At 43.1% G+C, this 15,716-nt stretch overlaps 1 protein-coding gene across 1 annotated transcript; it reads left to right on the top strand.

Annotated features, from left to right (window-relative positions):
- Window positions 1-1,910: 1,910 nt before the first annotated feature.
- LOC129738331 (uncharacterized) lies at window positions 1,911-7,509 on the top strand. The gene is made up of 3 exons (XM_055729517.1): window positions 1,911-6,076; window positions 6,238-6,477; window positions 6,531-7,509. Exons 1-3 carry the CDS (start codon window positions 1,911-1,913, stop codon window positions 7,507-7,509), a joined length of 5,385 nt encoding a protein of 1,794 aa, XP_055585492.1.
- Window positions 7,510-15,716: the final 8,207 nt, after the last annotated feature.

The following is a 15,716-nucleotide window of genomic DNA, read 5'->3' on the forward strand; positions in this document are numbered from 1 at the left end:
CCCCGGATGAGAGCCAGCGTGAAGAAGGCGATTAAAAGCTGCATGTGGTGTCGTGTTTATCTGGCTAGACCACAGGCTCCAAAAATGGCCCCACTCCCCCAGCCCAGGGTTAAACCCTATGTACGACCGTTCACCTTCACAGGGCTGGACTACTTCGGACCACTGCTGGTCAAACGAGGACGTAGCGACGAAAAAAGGTGGGTCGCGTTTTTCACCTGCCTCTCGGTGAGGGCGTTGCACCTAGAAGTGGTGCATTCTTTATCGGCAGAATCCTGCAGGATGGCAATTCGGCGGTTTGTCGCTAAGCATGGTCCTCCTCAAGAGATATTCAGCGACAATGGGACGAACTTCCGCGGGGCAGCCCGAGAGTTGGAAGAAGAAACTAATGCAATCAATAAGGAGTTAGCGAGCTACTTTACCAACAGCCATACACAATGGCACTTCAACCCCCCTTCTGCCCCCCATATGGGCGGGGTTTGGGAGAGGAAAGTCCGGTCCGTGAAGGAGGCGTTCAAGACTCTCTCGCACCATCAAAGGCTAGACGATGAAGGACTGCGAACATTGCTCTCGGAAGCAGAATTGATAGTCAACTCCCATCCGCTGACGTTCGTGCCGCTGGAGGATCCCAACGAAGAAGTGCTGACTCCAAATCATTTCCTTTGGCTAAGTTCCGGCGAGGACAGCAAACCACCAAGGGTACCAATTGACGATGTTACACCTCTTCGACCAAACTGGAAGGTTATTCAACATTTAACAAACCAGTTTTGGAAGCGCTGGGTGCAAGCTTACCTACCTACTATAGCCTGCAGGACGAAATGGTTCGCGGAAACGCGGCCGCTGAAGGTCGGCGATCTAGTGGTCATCGTAGACGAGTCCGTGCGCAACGGATGGCTCCGAGGTAAGGTGGTGAGGACTTATCCAGGACGAGACGGACAAGTTCACAAGGTCGACGTGGAGACTTGCGACGGATCTACTCTTCAAAGACCAGCGGTAAAGGTTGCTCTGTTGGACGTGCAGGAGGAGAGTAAAGTCGATTGACTACGACGTTACGGGTTGGGGTGTTAGTAGAACTGGCAACCTTGGTACGGGATCGGACAAACGTCAACGCGTTGGCGCCGAAAAGGAATTGTCATTGTTAGAAAATTGATCGAAACTGCGACACGTTTTTTCCTGACCTGGCAGTTAGTTAGTTTTTAGTGAATAGTTTTTAGAGAAAACCGTATGTATTGATTACTAGTTGTTCCGATCATTCTTTAATGTATTTTGTTATAGTAGGTGGAATCTATTTGGCTAGTTGCGCGTGATTTGAGTGCTCGCGGGTTTGTGAGTCGGAAGAGGTTAGGTGATAGAAATTCCTTACTGCGCAATTTGCCACTAAAATATTGTATTTCCTTTGATAGTTTGAGTGACCGTTCGGTTGCTCCGGTTAGGTGTACCGGGTTGAGCTCAATTAGAGCGGTAGGAAAGAAAAAGCGTAAGTACGCAAGTGTACTTTTTATTTACCCGAAGATAAATATGATTTTCGTCCATTAGCTTCAAATAGCCGGTGATATCCGACGGTTTAGGGTTGCCAGAGCTAGAGCTTAGGGTAAACGGCGAAACTTATTTGTAAGTTCATAAGAGATTGTTTACATTATCATCATTTAATAATAAATGTATTTACAGTCGAGTTCGTTCGCATACAACGTACTACGGAACAGTTTTTATTTCCCACAGGCTCAATCCATTTAACAAAGCGCAACTGATATGTGAGTTACCACAATTTTTCCTTTTTTTGAATGCGCTAATTACTCTGTTTTTCCCGCAGTTTGAAGCGGTTAATAAACGCTATCGAAAGCAGTGCTCGCCCTTTTTTTGTCTCGTAACAAACTTCAAAATATCAATTGGCGGAACGCTACGGGTCAATCAAAATGTCCACATTCCAGAATGCTGACAACGAAGAGTACCATTGCGTAAATTGTCCTCGACCGGACTCGGCGGAAGATATGGTCCAGTGTGATTCCTGCGACGTGTGGTGGCATTATTCTTGTGCTAACGTCGATGAATCGGTCAAAGATGTGGCGTGGGTGTGCCCTGGATGCCGCACGCCTGACATTGCGAATTCGACAAGGAACAGCCAAGCCAGTCGATCAGTTTCCGAGTTTGCTGAAAGTTTATCCAAGTTAAGGGAGAAACAGGAGTTGGAACGGGCTCGTGTTGATCTGGAGCTACGAAGAAAACACCTTGAAGAGGAACAGCAATTACTAGATAGTAGTTTGGCACTCGAGGAATCACAGAGCAATCGTACCAGGCGCAGCGGACTTCGAGCTGAACAACGTGTTAGGCAGTGGATGAACGATATTCCTGCCTCTGCAATGAAGGAGAAAAATCCCAAAGAAATCGCTCCGTCTACGGCGTTGACAGTACCACAACCAATTCAGCTCATGGCGAAAAGATTTGACATAGTACAACAATCTTCCGACCCGGTGTACAATGCGCCTCCATCCACGTCAAAAGTACCTTCCTCGTCTAATCCCCCTACTGTGATGCCATCCTATCAGCCGGTGCAAACGCTAGCACCGTCAATGGCCCGTGGGGCGCTGTCACTATCAACAAATGCTCAACAAATCCCATCTACGACTCGAAGCAGGGATTTCACATCTTTACAATCGAAAACAGTTTCGGAACTAGCGAGAATTTTGGAACGCCTGCAGGGAATTCCGGACCGACCGACCGAACAACTCAAACAGCTGCAAGAGCAAGTGAACTCCCTTCATCTAAGTCTTAGAGAAATGTGTAACTTCAGTAAGGAATTTGATCCTCGGGGTACTGAAACAACTCCGAACCAACAGCTGCGTTCTACGTTAGAGCCCATAAAAAACAACGTTCCGAGACATGTCACCACGACCAATGAAAATAACCCACGGAACCAGGTGCCCACCAATAGTGGCGGCCTGGTAGAAAGAAATGAGATCAATCTAATTCCCCCTTTTGATGAATCTAATGCACCTCAAACTCAATATTATGAGGAGGTTGCAGGTTGCCAGTCGCGAACAGAACTGCCGCTTGAAATACCTATTTCGTCTCAGCTTCCGAGTCATTCAAAATTCGTATCACATCAAGCGTCAGTACCAATGAGCAGTCTTCCTACTCAGCAGCAGTTAACAGCACGACAGTCTCTGGCTCGCGATTTACCTACATTCACCGGGGACCCAGCCGAATGGCCCATCTTCATCTCTCACTATAAGTACACCACCGAGGCCTGCGGTTTTACGGATGGCGAAAATATGCTTCGTCTACAGAGATGCCTGAAAGGTCCGGCCCTCAATGCAGTACGTAGCCGGTTGCTGCTGCCATCAGGAGTATCTCACGTCATAGAAGCTCTACATACACGCTACGGTAGACCAGAACTGCTTATCAATGCCCTTCTTCATAAGGTTCGAACCATACCGGCTCCGAAATCGGACAAATTAGAAGGCCTCATCGAGTTCGGGACTGCCGTACAGGAACTATGTTACCACATAGAAGCAGCCGACGCAACGGATCATTTATCTAACCTCTCGCTTCTCCAGGAGCTCGTTGCCAAGCTTCCAACGGAGCAGAAGATGCTGTGGGCTAGGTACAAACGCGACTATTCGGCAGTCAACCTAAAAACATTCGGTGACTACATGTCAGCAGTGGCGACTGATGCGTCAAGTGTCGTTACATATGAACCCGACTATCGAAGAACCGTCTCTCGAGATAACGCAAAGCAGAAAGGGTTCTTGAATTCACATGCGGAAGGAACCATGGATCCGGAAAACTTCGACGCTGATCAGAATCGCCCAAAAACCATTGAAAACACTTGCGTGATCTGTAATAAATCTGGACATCGTGTACGCGAGTGCGATCAATTCAAATCACTTACGGTTGACGGAAGATGGCAGAAAGTGCGCGCTCTAGGCATATGCCAAAATTGCCGGAGACCCTGTTGGGGAAAAAAGCGATGCGAGGTAGACGGCTGTGACCATCGTCACCACCCTCTGCTGCATTCTCCTAAGGAATCGAAAATGGAAGCCCCATCGCACATCTTAACACATCAACTACTAGAATCACCAACACTTTTCCGAATAGTGCCCGTGACGCTGTATGGAGCAAAAGGAAGCATAGACGTGTTTGCCTTCTGCGACGAAGGCTCAGACTTAACTTTAATGGAAGGCGATCTGGTCGAAAAGTTGGGCATCATAGGAACCACAAAACCTTTATGCCTACGTTGGACAGCCGAAACATCACGAATCGAACATGAGTCCCAAATGGTTTCGTTTGAAATTTCCGGTATAGATCATAAACGAAAGCAATCGATGTGTGCTAGAACCGTGAAGCACCTGGGGCTTCCCACACAAAGCTTTCTAGTGGAAGAAGCAATAAAACATCACCCGCATCTAAAAGGGATACCTCTAAGGAGTTATCAAAATGCCAAGCCTAGTATCCTCATAGGCATAGACAACCTTCATCTCTCTCTGCCTCTGAAAACTAAAGAGGGGAAAACTGCCGGACCAGTCGCCGTAAAGACACGACTCGGCTGGTGTGTGTACGGCCAACGATGCGATCAAAGTAACGTAACACACAATCTTCACGTATGCGAATGCTCATGCGACGAGGATCTGCACGAGTCAGTAAAGAGGTTCTTCGTAGTTGAAAGCGCAAACCCGCAATCCGAGATACCTGCATCAAAAGAAGATCAGCGAGCCTTAATGCTTCTAGAAACGTTTACCAGACGTGTCGGGAACCGCTTCGAGTCACCCCTTCTGTGGAAATCGGATTTCGTCGAGTTTCCGGACAGCTACCCGATGGCAGTGAGGAGATTGGAATGCCTGGAACGCCGGATGAAACGAGACCCAGAATTGAAAGAAAGCCTACATCGACAAATAGGTGAATACGTAAAAAAGGGGTACGCACATGTGGCTTCCCAGACAGAATTGGAATCCGCGGACCCACGAAGAATTTGGTATCTTCCGCTAGGCGCCGTCAAAAATCCTAAAAAACCTGGTAAGATTCGTGTGATATGGGACGCGGCAGCCAAAGTTGACGGGGTGTCACTGAACAGTAAGCTACTGAAAGGGCCGGACCAGTTAGCCACATTACCAGCTGTGCTGTTTGGATTCCGCCAGTACCGGGTGGCCATAACGACCGATGTGAAGGAAATGTTCCATCAAGTCCTGATCCGCCAAGAAGACAAACATTCTCAACGTTTCCTTTGGCGTTCGCAACCGTCGGAGAAACCTGATATATATTTAATGGATGTCGCCACATTTGGTAGAACCTGCTCCCCAGCCACCGCACAATTCATCAAAAATCGTAACGCAGAACTACATGCTGAATTATTTCCTCTGGCATCTCAGGCAATTACCAATGACACCTATGTTGACGACTATTTATCAAGCTTTGGAACCGAAGCAGACGCGGTTCGAGTAGCCCGTGAAATGCGCGAAATTCAAAACAGCGCTGGTTTCCATCTTCACAACTGGCGCTCCAATTATTCACAAGTACTCGATCAGCTTGGTGAAAACTCACTAGTCAACGAAAAGCATCTAGATCTCACAGAAGGTTCTAAAATTGAAAGGGTTTTGGGGATGCTGTGGAATCCCTCGGAAGACGAACTCGGCTTCTCCACCCAAATGAGCAAAGAGGTAACTACCATGCTAGAAAATGAAACACGACCAACTAAACGCCAGATCCTCCGATGCGTTATGACACTTTTTGATCCACTAGGCATCTTGGCCCCATTTATAATACACGGCAAGGTTTTAATTCAAGATTTGTGGAGAGCTGGAACCGACTGGGATAATCAAGCTAGCGACGAAATCTACGAAAAATGGACTAAATGGATTAAAATGATCGAATTTATATCCACTGTGCGAGTACCTAGATGCTACTTCCCAGAAGCCACCGAAGAAACTTATCATGATTGCGAGTTTCATGTTTTCGTCGACGCCAGTGAAACAGCGTACGCATGTGCCGTTTACCTCCGAACTAAAAGCAAACTAAATTCAGCACAATGTTGCTTAGTCACTGCGAAGTCAAAAGTCGCCCCACTTAAACCGTGGTCCATCCCACGGTTAGAATTACAAGCCTGCCTATTAGGAGTTCGAACTTTGGAATTTGTGAAAAAAACCATAGAATTAAACAATCACGATCCACTATGTGGACCGATTCGAGAACAGCTCTAGCATGGATCAAGTCTGATCCTCGCAATTATCGTCCATTTGTTTCCCACAGAGTTGCCGAGATTCTTGATTTCTCCACCAGCAATGATTGGCGTTGGGGCCCTCCAAATCCAACCCCGCAGACGAAGCCACGAAATGGGGAAGTGGGCCATACTTCAGTAGAAATAGTTTGTGGTTCAGCGGGCCAGTCTTTCTACAGCTTCCTGAACAGGAGTGGCCACGCCTTACCGAAGACATACCTCCAACAACGCAAGAGATACGGTCAACTCTACTTAATCACCACAGTGTCGAGGTAATAAGTATCATCGATTTTACTCAATTTTCAACATGGGGTTTCTTGCAAAGAACAGTGGCTTACGTCCTACGGTACCTGGCGAAACTGAAAAACCAAAGCAAAATAGTAGGCCATCCTCAGCAGCCGGAGCTAAGAGCAGCAGAAGAAACCATCTGGAAATTAGTACAAAGAGAAGTTTATGGCGACGAAATCTATCGTTTAGAACATGGCCCAAAGGACGACGGACATCCACCTACGGTAGGCAAGCATAGTGCAATCTACAAGCTTGCACCATTCTTGGACGAGCGTGGCGTGCTAAGACAGTGTAGCAGGATACGAGCGGTGACTAATATCCATCACGATACGCGTTATCCTATCATCTTACCTAGCAAACATTATGTAACAAAGCTTCTAATAGAACACTACCATCGAATCTATCAACACAGAAATTTCGAAACGATAGTGAACGAAATGCGCCAAATTTTCGAAATCCCCAGATTGCGAGTAGCGGTTAAAAAGATAAGCCACAACTGTGCACTGTGCAAACTAAAACGCGCACGCCCGGTTATTCCACCCATGGCACCTCTTCCAGCTGCCCGTCTGGCTCATCACAAAAGAGCATTCACGTACACTGGCGTTGACTATTTCGGACCGCTGCTGGTCAGAGTAGGAAGGTCAGCCGTCAAGCGATGGGTGGCCCTTTTTACATGCCTAACTACGCGCGCCGTGCACTTGGAGATCGCGTACACGTTGACGACTGCATCATGTATTTCCACCATCCGTCGGTTCGTTGGTCGCCGAGGTTCGCCTCGTGAGTTTTTTAGCGACAGTGGAACCAATTTCCAATGTGCCGAACGAGTTCTAAGAACGCAGATAAGCCAGGGACTGTCGGAAACATTTACGTCAAGTTCTACAAGTTGGACCTTCATCCCACCCGGAGCACCCCACATGGGTGGGGCCTGGGAACGACTTGTTCAATCTGTGAAAGCTGCTATGAATGATTCCTGTGATACCCTGCTCTACTACATCAAAATGATGGATACACCGTGATCTTGGAAGAACACAACATGGAGTCAGGTATCAACAACAAAGTATAGATTTGGGGAATGTTGAACGTAAAGTGCGAGAATCATGAAGTGCGACGGGTTTCTCTATGTCCGAAGTGCCACAAACTGGCGACGAGGATGGGATCCAATAAAAGGTAAGAAGGAATACAAATGCCACGAAACGGACGAAATATCCGTGAGCTCCGGAGAATTGCGACACCGTTCAGCAGTGAAGAGGTTTCTTGTTCTAGCCTCGAAATAAATCAGTCGGACGAAAAGGTTCATTGCATTCAAGTGATGCGTAGGTAGATAACAAAATTTATATGACCGGTTTTCCGGATTTACCAAATTAATATTCTATTTTTATTTGCTTGTCCGCTATGGGACGGCTAAGACCAATATGATCCAACATGCCGAAATAAAATTCTTTAAGATGAATGAAATCTATTCTATTTACATAACCTGGGTGACTCAGTCCGGGGTTAACGAGTTGATCGGAAAGCTTTGTTTCTGAATGGAGCATTCTGATTCTAAATATTATACGTAAATTATTAATTAAATATATTTATTCCAACAAACTGAAGTTGTTCATTCTGATAGGAAGGTTTTATTCGACAGAAATAAGAACGCTATTGAAGATCAATCATTTCTTAACTCCTCAAGATTTAAGTGGACCTGATGGATGGCTGCTGGAAATTTTACTTACATGGAAAAAAGATTATGAACTAAGAATAGTTTAATTTATTTGAGTGAGTTTCCCATCAGAATACTTCAATGTAATGTTTGTGTGTATTTAAAAAAAAAATAATAATAATAATAAATAAACTATCTCGTTTGTAGATTTACAAATGTGAAGTGAAATGGCATATAGAAATTTATGAAAAAAAGTAATCAACTATGAATATTTTCGTAATAAGTTCAATAACCAAGAAGTGATATAATTGCTACAATAAAATTCTGAATCATCGAAAGTTTAGTTTTGGATTTCATAATTCCTTTTCATTTGAGAATTATCTTACGATTTGGTTGTCGAAAATTTAAAACCAAGTCAACAATAGCGAAAAGATATAAAAAAAAGTCGCGAATGACACAAAGAAATTAAAACGACTATAATTGAAAAAAATAAAAAATAAAAAAAAACTCAAGGAATATATGAAGTGAGTTTCATACGGTTGGATTAAAAATTTGCATAATCCTTTGCACAAAGATATAGTAAAAAAAAAAAATTAAGTATTGAAAAAATGTTTGAAATATGCTGTATAATATGGACCTCGCAGAGGTTGATTTGAATGTGCTTGGCACGGGTCTCTATGACTGGAAAAGAGAGCTACGGATGGCTTTGAAATATTTAAGAGGTGTTGGTAAATGTTGTAGAACATGAATCTCGTTGGAGGTTGATTGAATGTGCTTAGCACGGGTCTTTATGACTGATTACTGAATGCAGAAACAACACGGGCCAAAATGGTCGGGATAAATGTGCTGTTTTGTCAGGCACGGGACTCCAGGAGTTCGCTGAATGTGTTTGTTAAGAAACACGGGCCGAATTGGTCGGGATGAATGTGCTGCATTGTCAGGCACGGGACCCTAGGAGTCCGCTAGATGTGTTTCTTAAAAATGAAAACACGGACCAAATTGGTCGGGATGAATGTGCTGCTTCATTGTCAGGCACGGGACTTAAAAGTCTGTTGAATGTGTTTATTTAAACACGGACCTATAAGGTTTTTTCAGATGCGATCGTTGTGCATCTGAAAACTGACTCAGGTTCTAAGAACCATTCGTAGATTTAGTTGAAAGCACTGAAATATTAGAGGTAAATAACTGGGACAAATGAAAAATGAGGTTTTGTTTATGTGTACTGGACCTCATTAGATTCAAGCCCTGTGAGGAATTTGATTAACAAAAAAAAAGTATATTGCGGTTCAGAGTAGATTCAAATACATTCATTGATTAGCATACTTCAAAGAAAAAATCGGATATTGATATTTCAAAAGGAGAAACGAGAATTGATAGTATTTGTTCTAATAGCAATTTCAATAATTTCAATAACAATTTGAAGAGCAGAAAAAGAAATCATATAAAAGCGATAGGATCGCGTAGGATACATGAATACTTGTATGATGAATTGATCTCCAGAGTAAACGAACTACTGACACTTACTTTAACAGACTGCGCAATCGTGAGCGTGTAGTTTCCTTTTTATAACATGTGAATTGCAAAGATTCTGATTTTGACTATTTTACACGGAAAATAAAAAAAAGGTAAAATTTACCTTTTTACGAGGTGAATTTTTTCCACCCCTCTTTCGAGGTAAATTTTACCTTTTTTTCATTTACCAAGTAAAAAGGTAAATTATACCTTTTTTCAATTCACCTAGCAAAAAGGTATATTTTACCTTTTTCGCGTTCACCTAGCAAAATAGTAAATAATACCGTTTTCCCATTTACTGATTTAAAAGGTAAATGCTGGTTGGTTTGATTGGTTTCTTAAATAAGAATAAAAAAAATACAAAATTCTATCAAAAATTATATTTATTGGAGATAAATAGGGGGCCGTTCAGATACCACGTGGACAGAAAAATGAGATTTTTGACCCCCTCCTCCCCCTCCGTGGACAAGCGTGGATATTTGGCAAACCCCTAGCCCCCTCCCCGGATGTCCACGTGGACAAATTTGAAAAAGTTTTTATTTTAAATACCTATAATTTGACAGTTAGAAAACACCACTTTATGCCTTTTGTTATAGAAATGGCTTAATTTGTAAAACCGAATAAAAATTGTCTGATATAAATTTTTTTTTTCTTAATCATCATATTTATCACTTGCTTTCAAGTAGCTACTTATTGTTTAAACTTGAACTGGAAAGGTATGCCATTTTAAGATTTTGATTTAAACATCTTAATTTTTATTCACCTTTAGAAAATAGTTTGAAAAAAAGTATGTCCACATGGACATGACCCAAACCCCTACCCCCCTCTCCGCGGACAAGCGTGGACATTTCCATACCCCCCTCCCCCCCCCCCCCCTAAGTTGTCCACGTGGTATGTGAACGGCCCCTAGGGACTGGTAATTCGGCTTCGCGTTCTTCTGAGCCGCTATGGCCGCTGAATCCACCTGCGTTGCGTACATTCATGGCCTCCTCCGTTCGACTAATCCGGCCAGGTTCGGCTGGAGGATGACGTGGAATACACCTCAAAGCTCTATGGGCCGATCTGAAACAAAATCAATAGTATTATGACGAGAACCAGCACAACTAAATGATATTTAAGAACACTTACCATTCTATTCCGATTTTCACATATTAGGCACAAAGCAAAACTTGTTCCTAGAATGACAAAACAGCTTAACCTCAATGTTCGGTTCGGCGAATAGTTACTTTTTTTTAGAAGAATTGTACCGTTTTGTTTGGCTCAATCCAGGTCAATTACACCTCGCTACGAGGTAAGTTTTACCTTATTTGGATTTACCTTTTTTTCTAGGTGAATTATACTTTTTTATCCAGCTCAATTCACCTCGCTACGAGGTAAGATTTACCTTTTTTGGATTCACCTTTTTTCTCGGTGAATTGTACCTTTTTTCAAACCTCGATTCAGGTAAATTTTACCTCACTGTGAGGTGAGTTTCACCTCGAAGAGGTAGAAGTTACCTTTTTGGCTTTCACGAGCGTTCACCTTTGCTAACTCGGTAAATTTTACCTTTTTATTATTTTCCGTGTAGGGATTTGGGAACTTACTGATTTTGATTTCAAAGAAAAACTTCGATACAGCTGAAAACAAAACAATATTTAACATTCCGAGATGAGTTTGGTTACGGTGTGTAGGCATCACTGATTTACTGTGAAGCTCTATTGTAAATAAACTTAAGATCGGAAGGCACAATTTTCGCATACTTTTAGATAACGTATTGATTTTAAGCTTACAACATTTCTGACTGCAGATCGTACAGAAGTGTCAAGTGTGTAAGAGAAAAAAAAACATTATCAGTACTAAAAACAGGAAAGCTCTAACAGACCCCTGTGGCTGAGCAACTGTATATCATAATATTGAAAATTGAAAGATTATCACGATTCGCTGTTGATTATAACTTGAACTTTAGTAAGAAAGCTTCTTAGTAGTAAGTTTCTAGAAACCCTCAAACAGAGTTACTAACTATTGTGTATCGATTTTCAGCCTTTAAAACTAGAAAAAAAAACAAAACAAAAAAATATGAAGCAGGTACTTCGTGATCAATGTGGTGGAAAGAGTAAAAGTGTACCTCATTGCCTCGTGATCTGTTCTAGATTGTTGACAGGTCAAAATTTGGAAAAAAAACCGATGCACTCTACAGTGTACTTACTAATGCCGTTTTCGTTTTTCTCCACTAGCGCGGGGCAAATCTTTTTCTGAATAAACGAACAGAATCGTTACCCGGGACGATGCAAATATATGGTTGCTATACTCACCCTTATGTTTACCCCCAACACTGACAACTTTTACGGGATGCAACCGCCTGCTTGAGGTTCAAATCTCGGGCCGAACCGAACATAATAACAGCAATTAGGGCAAAACTCGTGGGTAACTAGGTTGCCACTGCCAATAAACGAAAACACTATAATGTAGAATTCTGTTTACAACAAACAAGAGGAAGGCGAATAAAACAGTTGGGTTACTATATTGGTAAGAATTACAATTACAGTTACAAGAAATCTTTATCGAACAGTGAACTTCTTTTATAAGTACATAGTCTCTTAACCATGCTAGTAAAAAAAAAATATATATGGGTATATGAAATCACTTATTATTTTTATTTATAGATTTATAGATTTATGTATGATAAGATGCTCGACATATTTATCTTCTGTCGCTTGTGAAGTATTTAGAACAGAAGTACTTGAGTGAGAGGTTTTGTATACCCATAGTACGCTTACAGTTTCAAATAAATTTCGAAAAGAAGGAGATAATAAAGGAAGTGGTTCAATAAACGAATCATGATTAACTAAGCAACAGTGTAGTAGCAACAGAGGTTAAAAAAAAATTGAAACAATTTAGTAGTTTGCAATTTAATTGTATTTAGATCGATGCACAGAAGTAAAGAAACAAAGAATGGAATATAGCACCAAAGAAACTTATAATGGTCTCCGAACGATGGTTAATATTATTTCTTTCATTTGGAAAATAATAGATTAAAATTCTTTGAGAAAAGAGGGGATGTGATACCCTGCTCTACTACATCAAAATGATGGATACACCGTGATCTTGGAAGAACACAACATGGAGTCAGGTATCAACAACAAAGTATAGATTTGGGGAATGTTGAACGTAAAGTGCGAGAATCATGAAGTGCGACGGGTTTCTCTATGTCCGAAGTGCCACAATTCCTATGCCGAAGGAAAACACGACGACGAGGGGCTGCAGACGCTGATCGTGGAGGCAGAACGAATTGTCAACTCAAGGCCCCTAACGTACCTGCCTCTAGAATCAGAGGAATCGGAAGCACTCACCCCTAACCATTTCCTGCTTCTAAGCTCCAGTGGAAACCACAGAAATGACACACCGAGAAAGGCGCAACTAGATCATGCCGAACTTACCATCTTACGCAAAGGACTTGGGAAACACTGGGAATTAATACAGGGTCAGCTTGATACGTTCTGGAAGCGCTGGCTGCATGAGTACCTCCCCGTAATACGAAGGCAGCAAAAGTGGTTCGAACATTCAAGGTCACTGGAACAAGGAGATCTAGTTCTAGTAGTAGATCCCATGAAGCGGAACCAATGGGAACGTGGTCGCATCATCCAAATGCTACCAAACTCTGATGGATACGAACGCCGAGCAATCGTACAAGTAGGTAATTCAAGACACATCAGGCCCATCTCCAGATTGGCGCTGCTTGACGTTCAGGAAAAACGTGTATCCCGTGAGAGCACCAGAATACACCCGGGGGAGGATGTTGCGGAATCAAACAGCGACGATGGCCACACTGGTGTCATCGAACGACTCGACGATTGACAATTCGAAACCACGTTTTATATCATCACTTTTTCGTTTGCATTTCCCTCGGTCAGCTCTGGAAGACGTAGGTGCAGGAGATCACAGTGAAATTTATAAAATCCTGTTAAATTTGTTATTATTTTTTATTTCTCAGATTAGAGTAGCTCAAGCTTTTCTTTGTAACCTATCGGTTCAGTTACGAGTTATAGAAACTATATAAGTTGCATTTAAGTACAACCGAAGTAAGCGCAATTTGAGGTTAGGGTTAACCACATTATATTTATATTAAACAGTAATTGCCCTTGCAGGACTTATCGATTCAACGTAAAACATTTAAAGGGCTCAATCCATTTAACAAAGCGCAACTGATATGTGAGTTACCACAATTTTTCCTTTTTTTTGAATGCGCTAATTACTCTGTTTTTCCCGCAGTTTGAAGCGGTTAATAAACGCTATCGAAAGCAGTGCTCGCCCTTTTTTTGTCTCGTAACAGATAGGTTCAGCGTTCCGGACCATGTCCGCACCCAGATAATATCCTAATTTGCGAATAAATTTCTGGTTTGGCAAGCCATCTGCTCGTGCGGGAAGCGGAGCGCATCCCTTCGTGACCCAGGTCACGATGAACGGACAATTGTACATGAAAGAGTGCCTCCAGAAGCAGCTGCTTCCTCTCCTGAAGTCTCACAACGTCCCAACAATCTTCTGGCCGGATTTGGCCCATGCCACTACTCCAAGGACGTGCTGAAGTGGTATGCGGACAATAAGGTCAATTTCGTGAAGGAAATGTTCAACACTCCGGAGCTCCGCCCCATCGAGAAGTACATCAGGCTTCCTACGGCTTCATGATAAGGAATTTTCTTCAGCTGTTCTGCTTCTTCGGGTTTCGGTGTTGGTTCCTTGGTCAGCTTCTCACCGGTGTTCATCGGGGTCGTCGCATCGTCAATATTGAAACGTTTGAGTACAGTTCCAATATATGCTTCCTGGTTCAGCATTACGGAGTCTTTGGTTCGTGTAACTCTGATACCAAGACAACTTTGTGCTGGCCCGAGATCGTTCATGTGGAAAACGCTGCTAAGTTTCTTTTTGAGCTCATTTTTAGTTTGATTGTCGTTGCTAAAAATGATAAGGTCATCCACATAGATAGCAACAAAGAGAATTTTGCCATCTTTTATCAGGTGATAGAGACATGGATCGTTCCCTGAAGCTTTCAGATCCATCTTCTTCAAAGCTGCGTCTAGCATGATGTTCCAAATCCGACTGGATTGTTTCAGGCCATAGAGCGCTTTGTTCAAGCGACACACCTTCGTTTGGCTTGAGTCTTGGAAGCAAGGGGGCTGCTCCATACAAATCTCCTCCTTCGTCTCGCCTTGCAGGAAAGCGGTGATGGCGTCCATCTGGTCCACGTCGATGTTGTGTTTGGCAGGGCAAAAAGGTACCGGAGCAAACTATGGCGGACAACAGGGGAATATGTTTCGTCATAATCCACCCCTTTTCGCTGCGGGTAGCCCTTTATAACCAACCTCGCCTTGTAACGGTCTATGTGCCCGCCTGCATCGTGTTTCGCCTTGAAGATCCTCGTGTATTTTATAGCCTTCCGACCTTCCGGGAGATCCGTCAACGTCCAGGTGTTGTTGCTCATCAGGGCCTCTTATTCCTCGACCATCGCCTTCTTCCAGTGATAGGAATCATCGCGGGATAAAGCCTCTGTATAGGTATCTCTAAAGAAACTATAGTAAACAAAGAGGCGCAATCTGATCCCTTTTGAAATAATGAGCTTGCAACTCTGCTGTAGGGCTGCCTTTAAGACTGCTTGGTTTTGCTCGATTGGAATGACACTGACAGATAATCAAAAATTCCAATCGTGACATCTCGTCTCTTTGTTTACTATAGGCTCGTTAGGTATTTCCACCTCGATAGATGTTGCCACATCACTGAACGAATCGGGGCATTCGTTAGAAGAATCTCCGCCATCAGCTATCTGTGGAGGATTGTGAAACGGCAAACCTTTGCTCGGTAGGACAAATTCACTATACCTCCAGCAGCTGTGTCGTAGTCCGTGTTGAAATCGTCCTCGTTGTCATCTTCGGCTTGAGGAATATGACCAACTTCTTGAACAGGGGACAACGGAATACTCTTCTGGATCCAGTTGAATAACCGTTGTTTTTCGTACTTCCTGAGATGGCGGCTTACGTTCACTTTTTGATTCGCTGATGAATTGGACCTCTCGACTGACCACTATCGACCTGGATT

This window comes from Uranotaenia lowii, chromosome 1 (assembly GCF_029784155.1).
Source record: "Uranotaenia lowii strain MFRU-FL chromosome 1, ASM2978415v1, whole genome shotgun sequence".
Lineage (NCBI taxonomy): Eukaryota > Metazoa > Arthropoda > Insecta > Diptera > Culicidae > Uranotaenia > Uranotaenia lowii.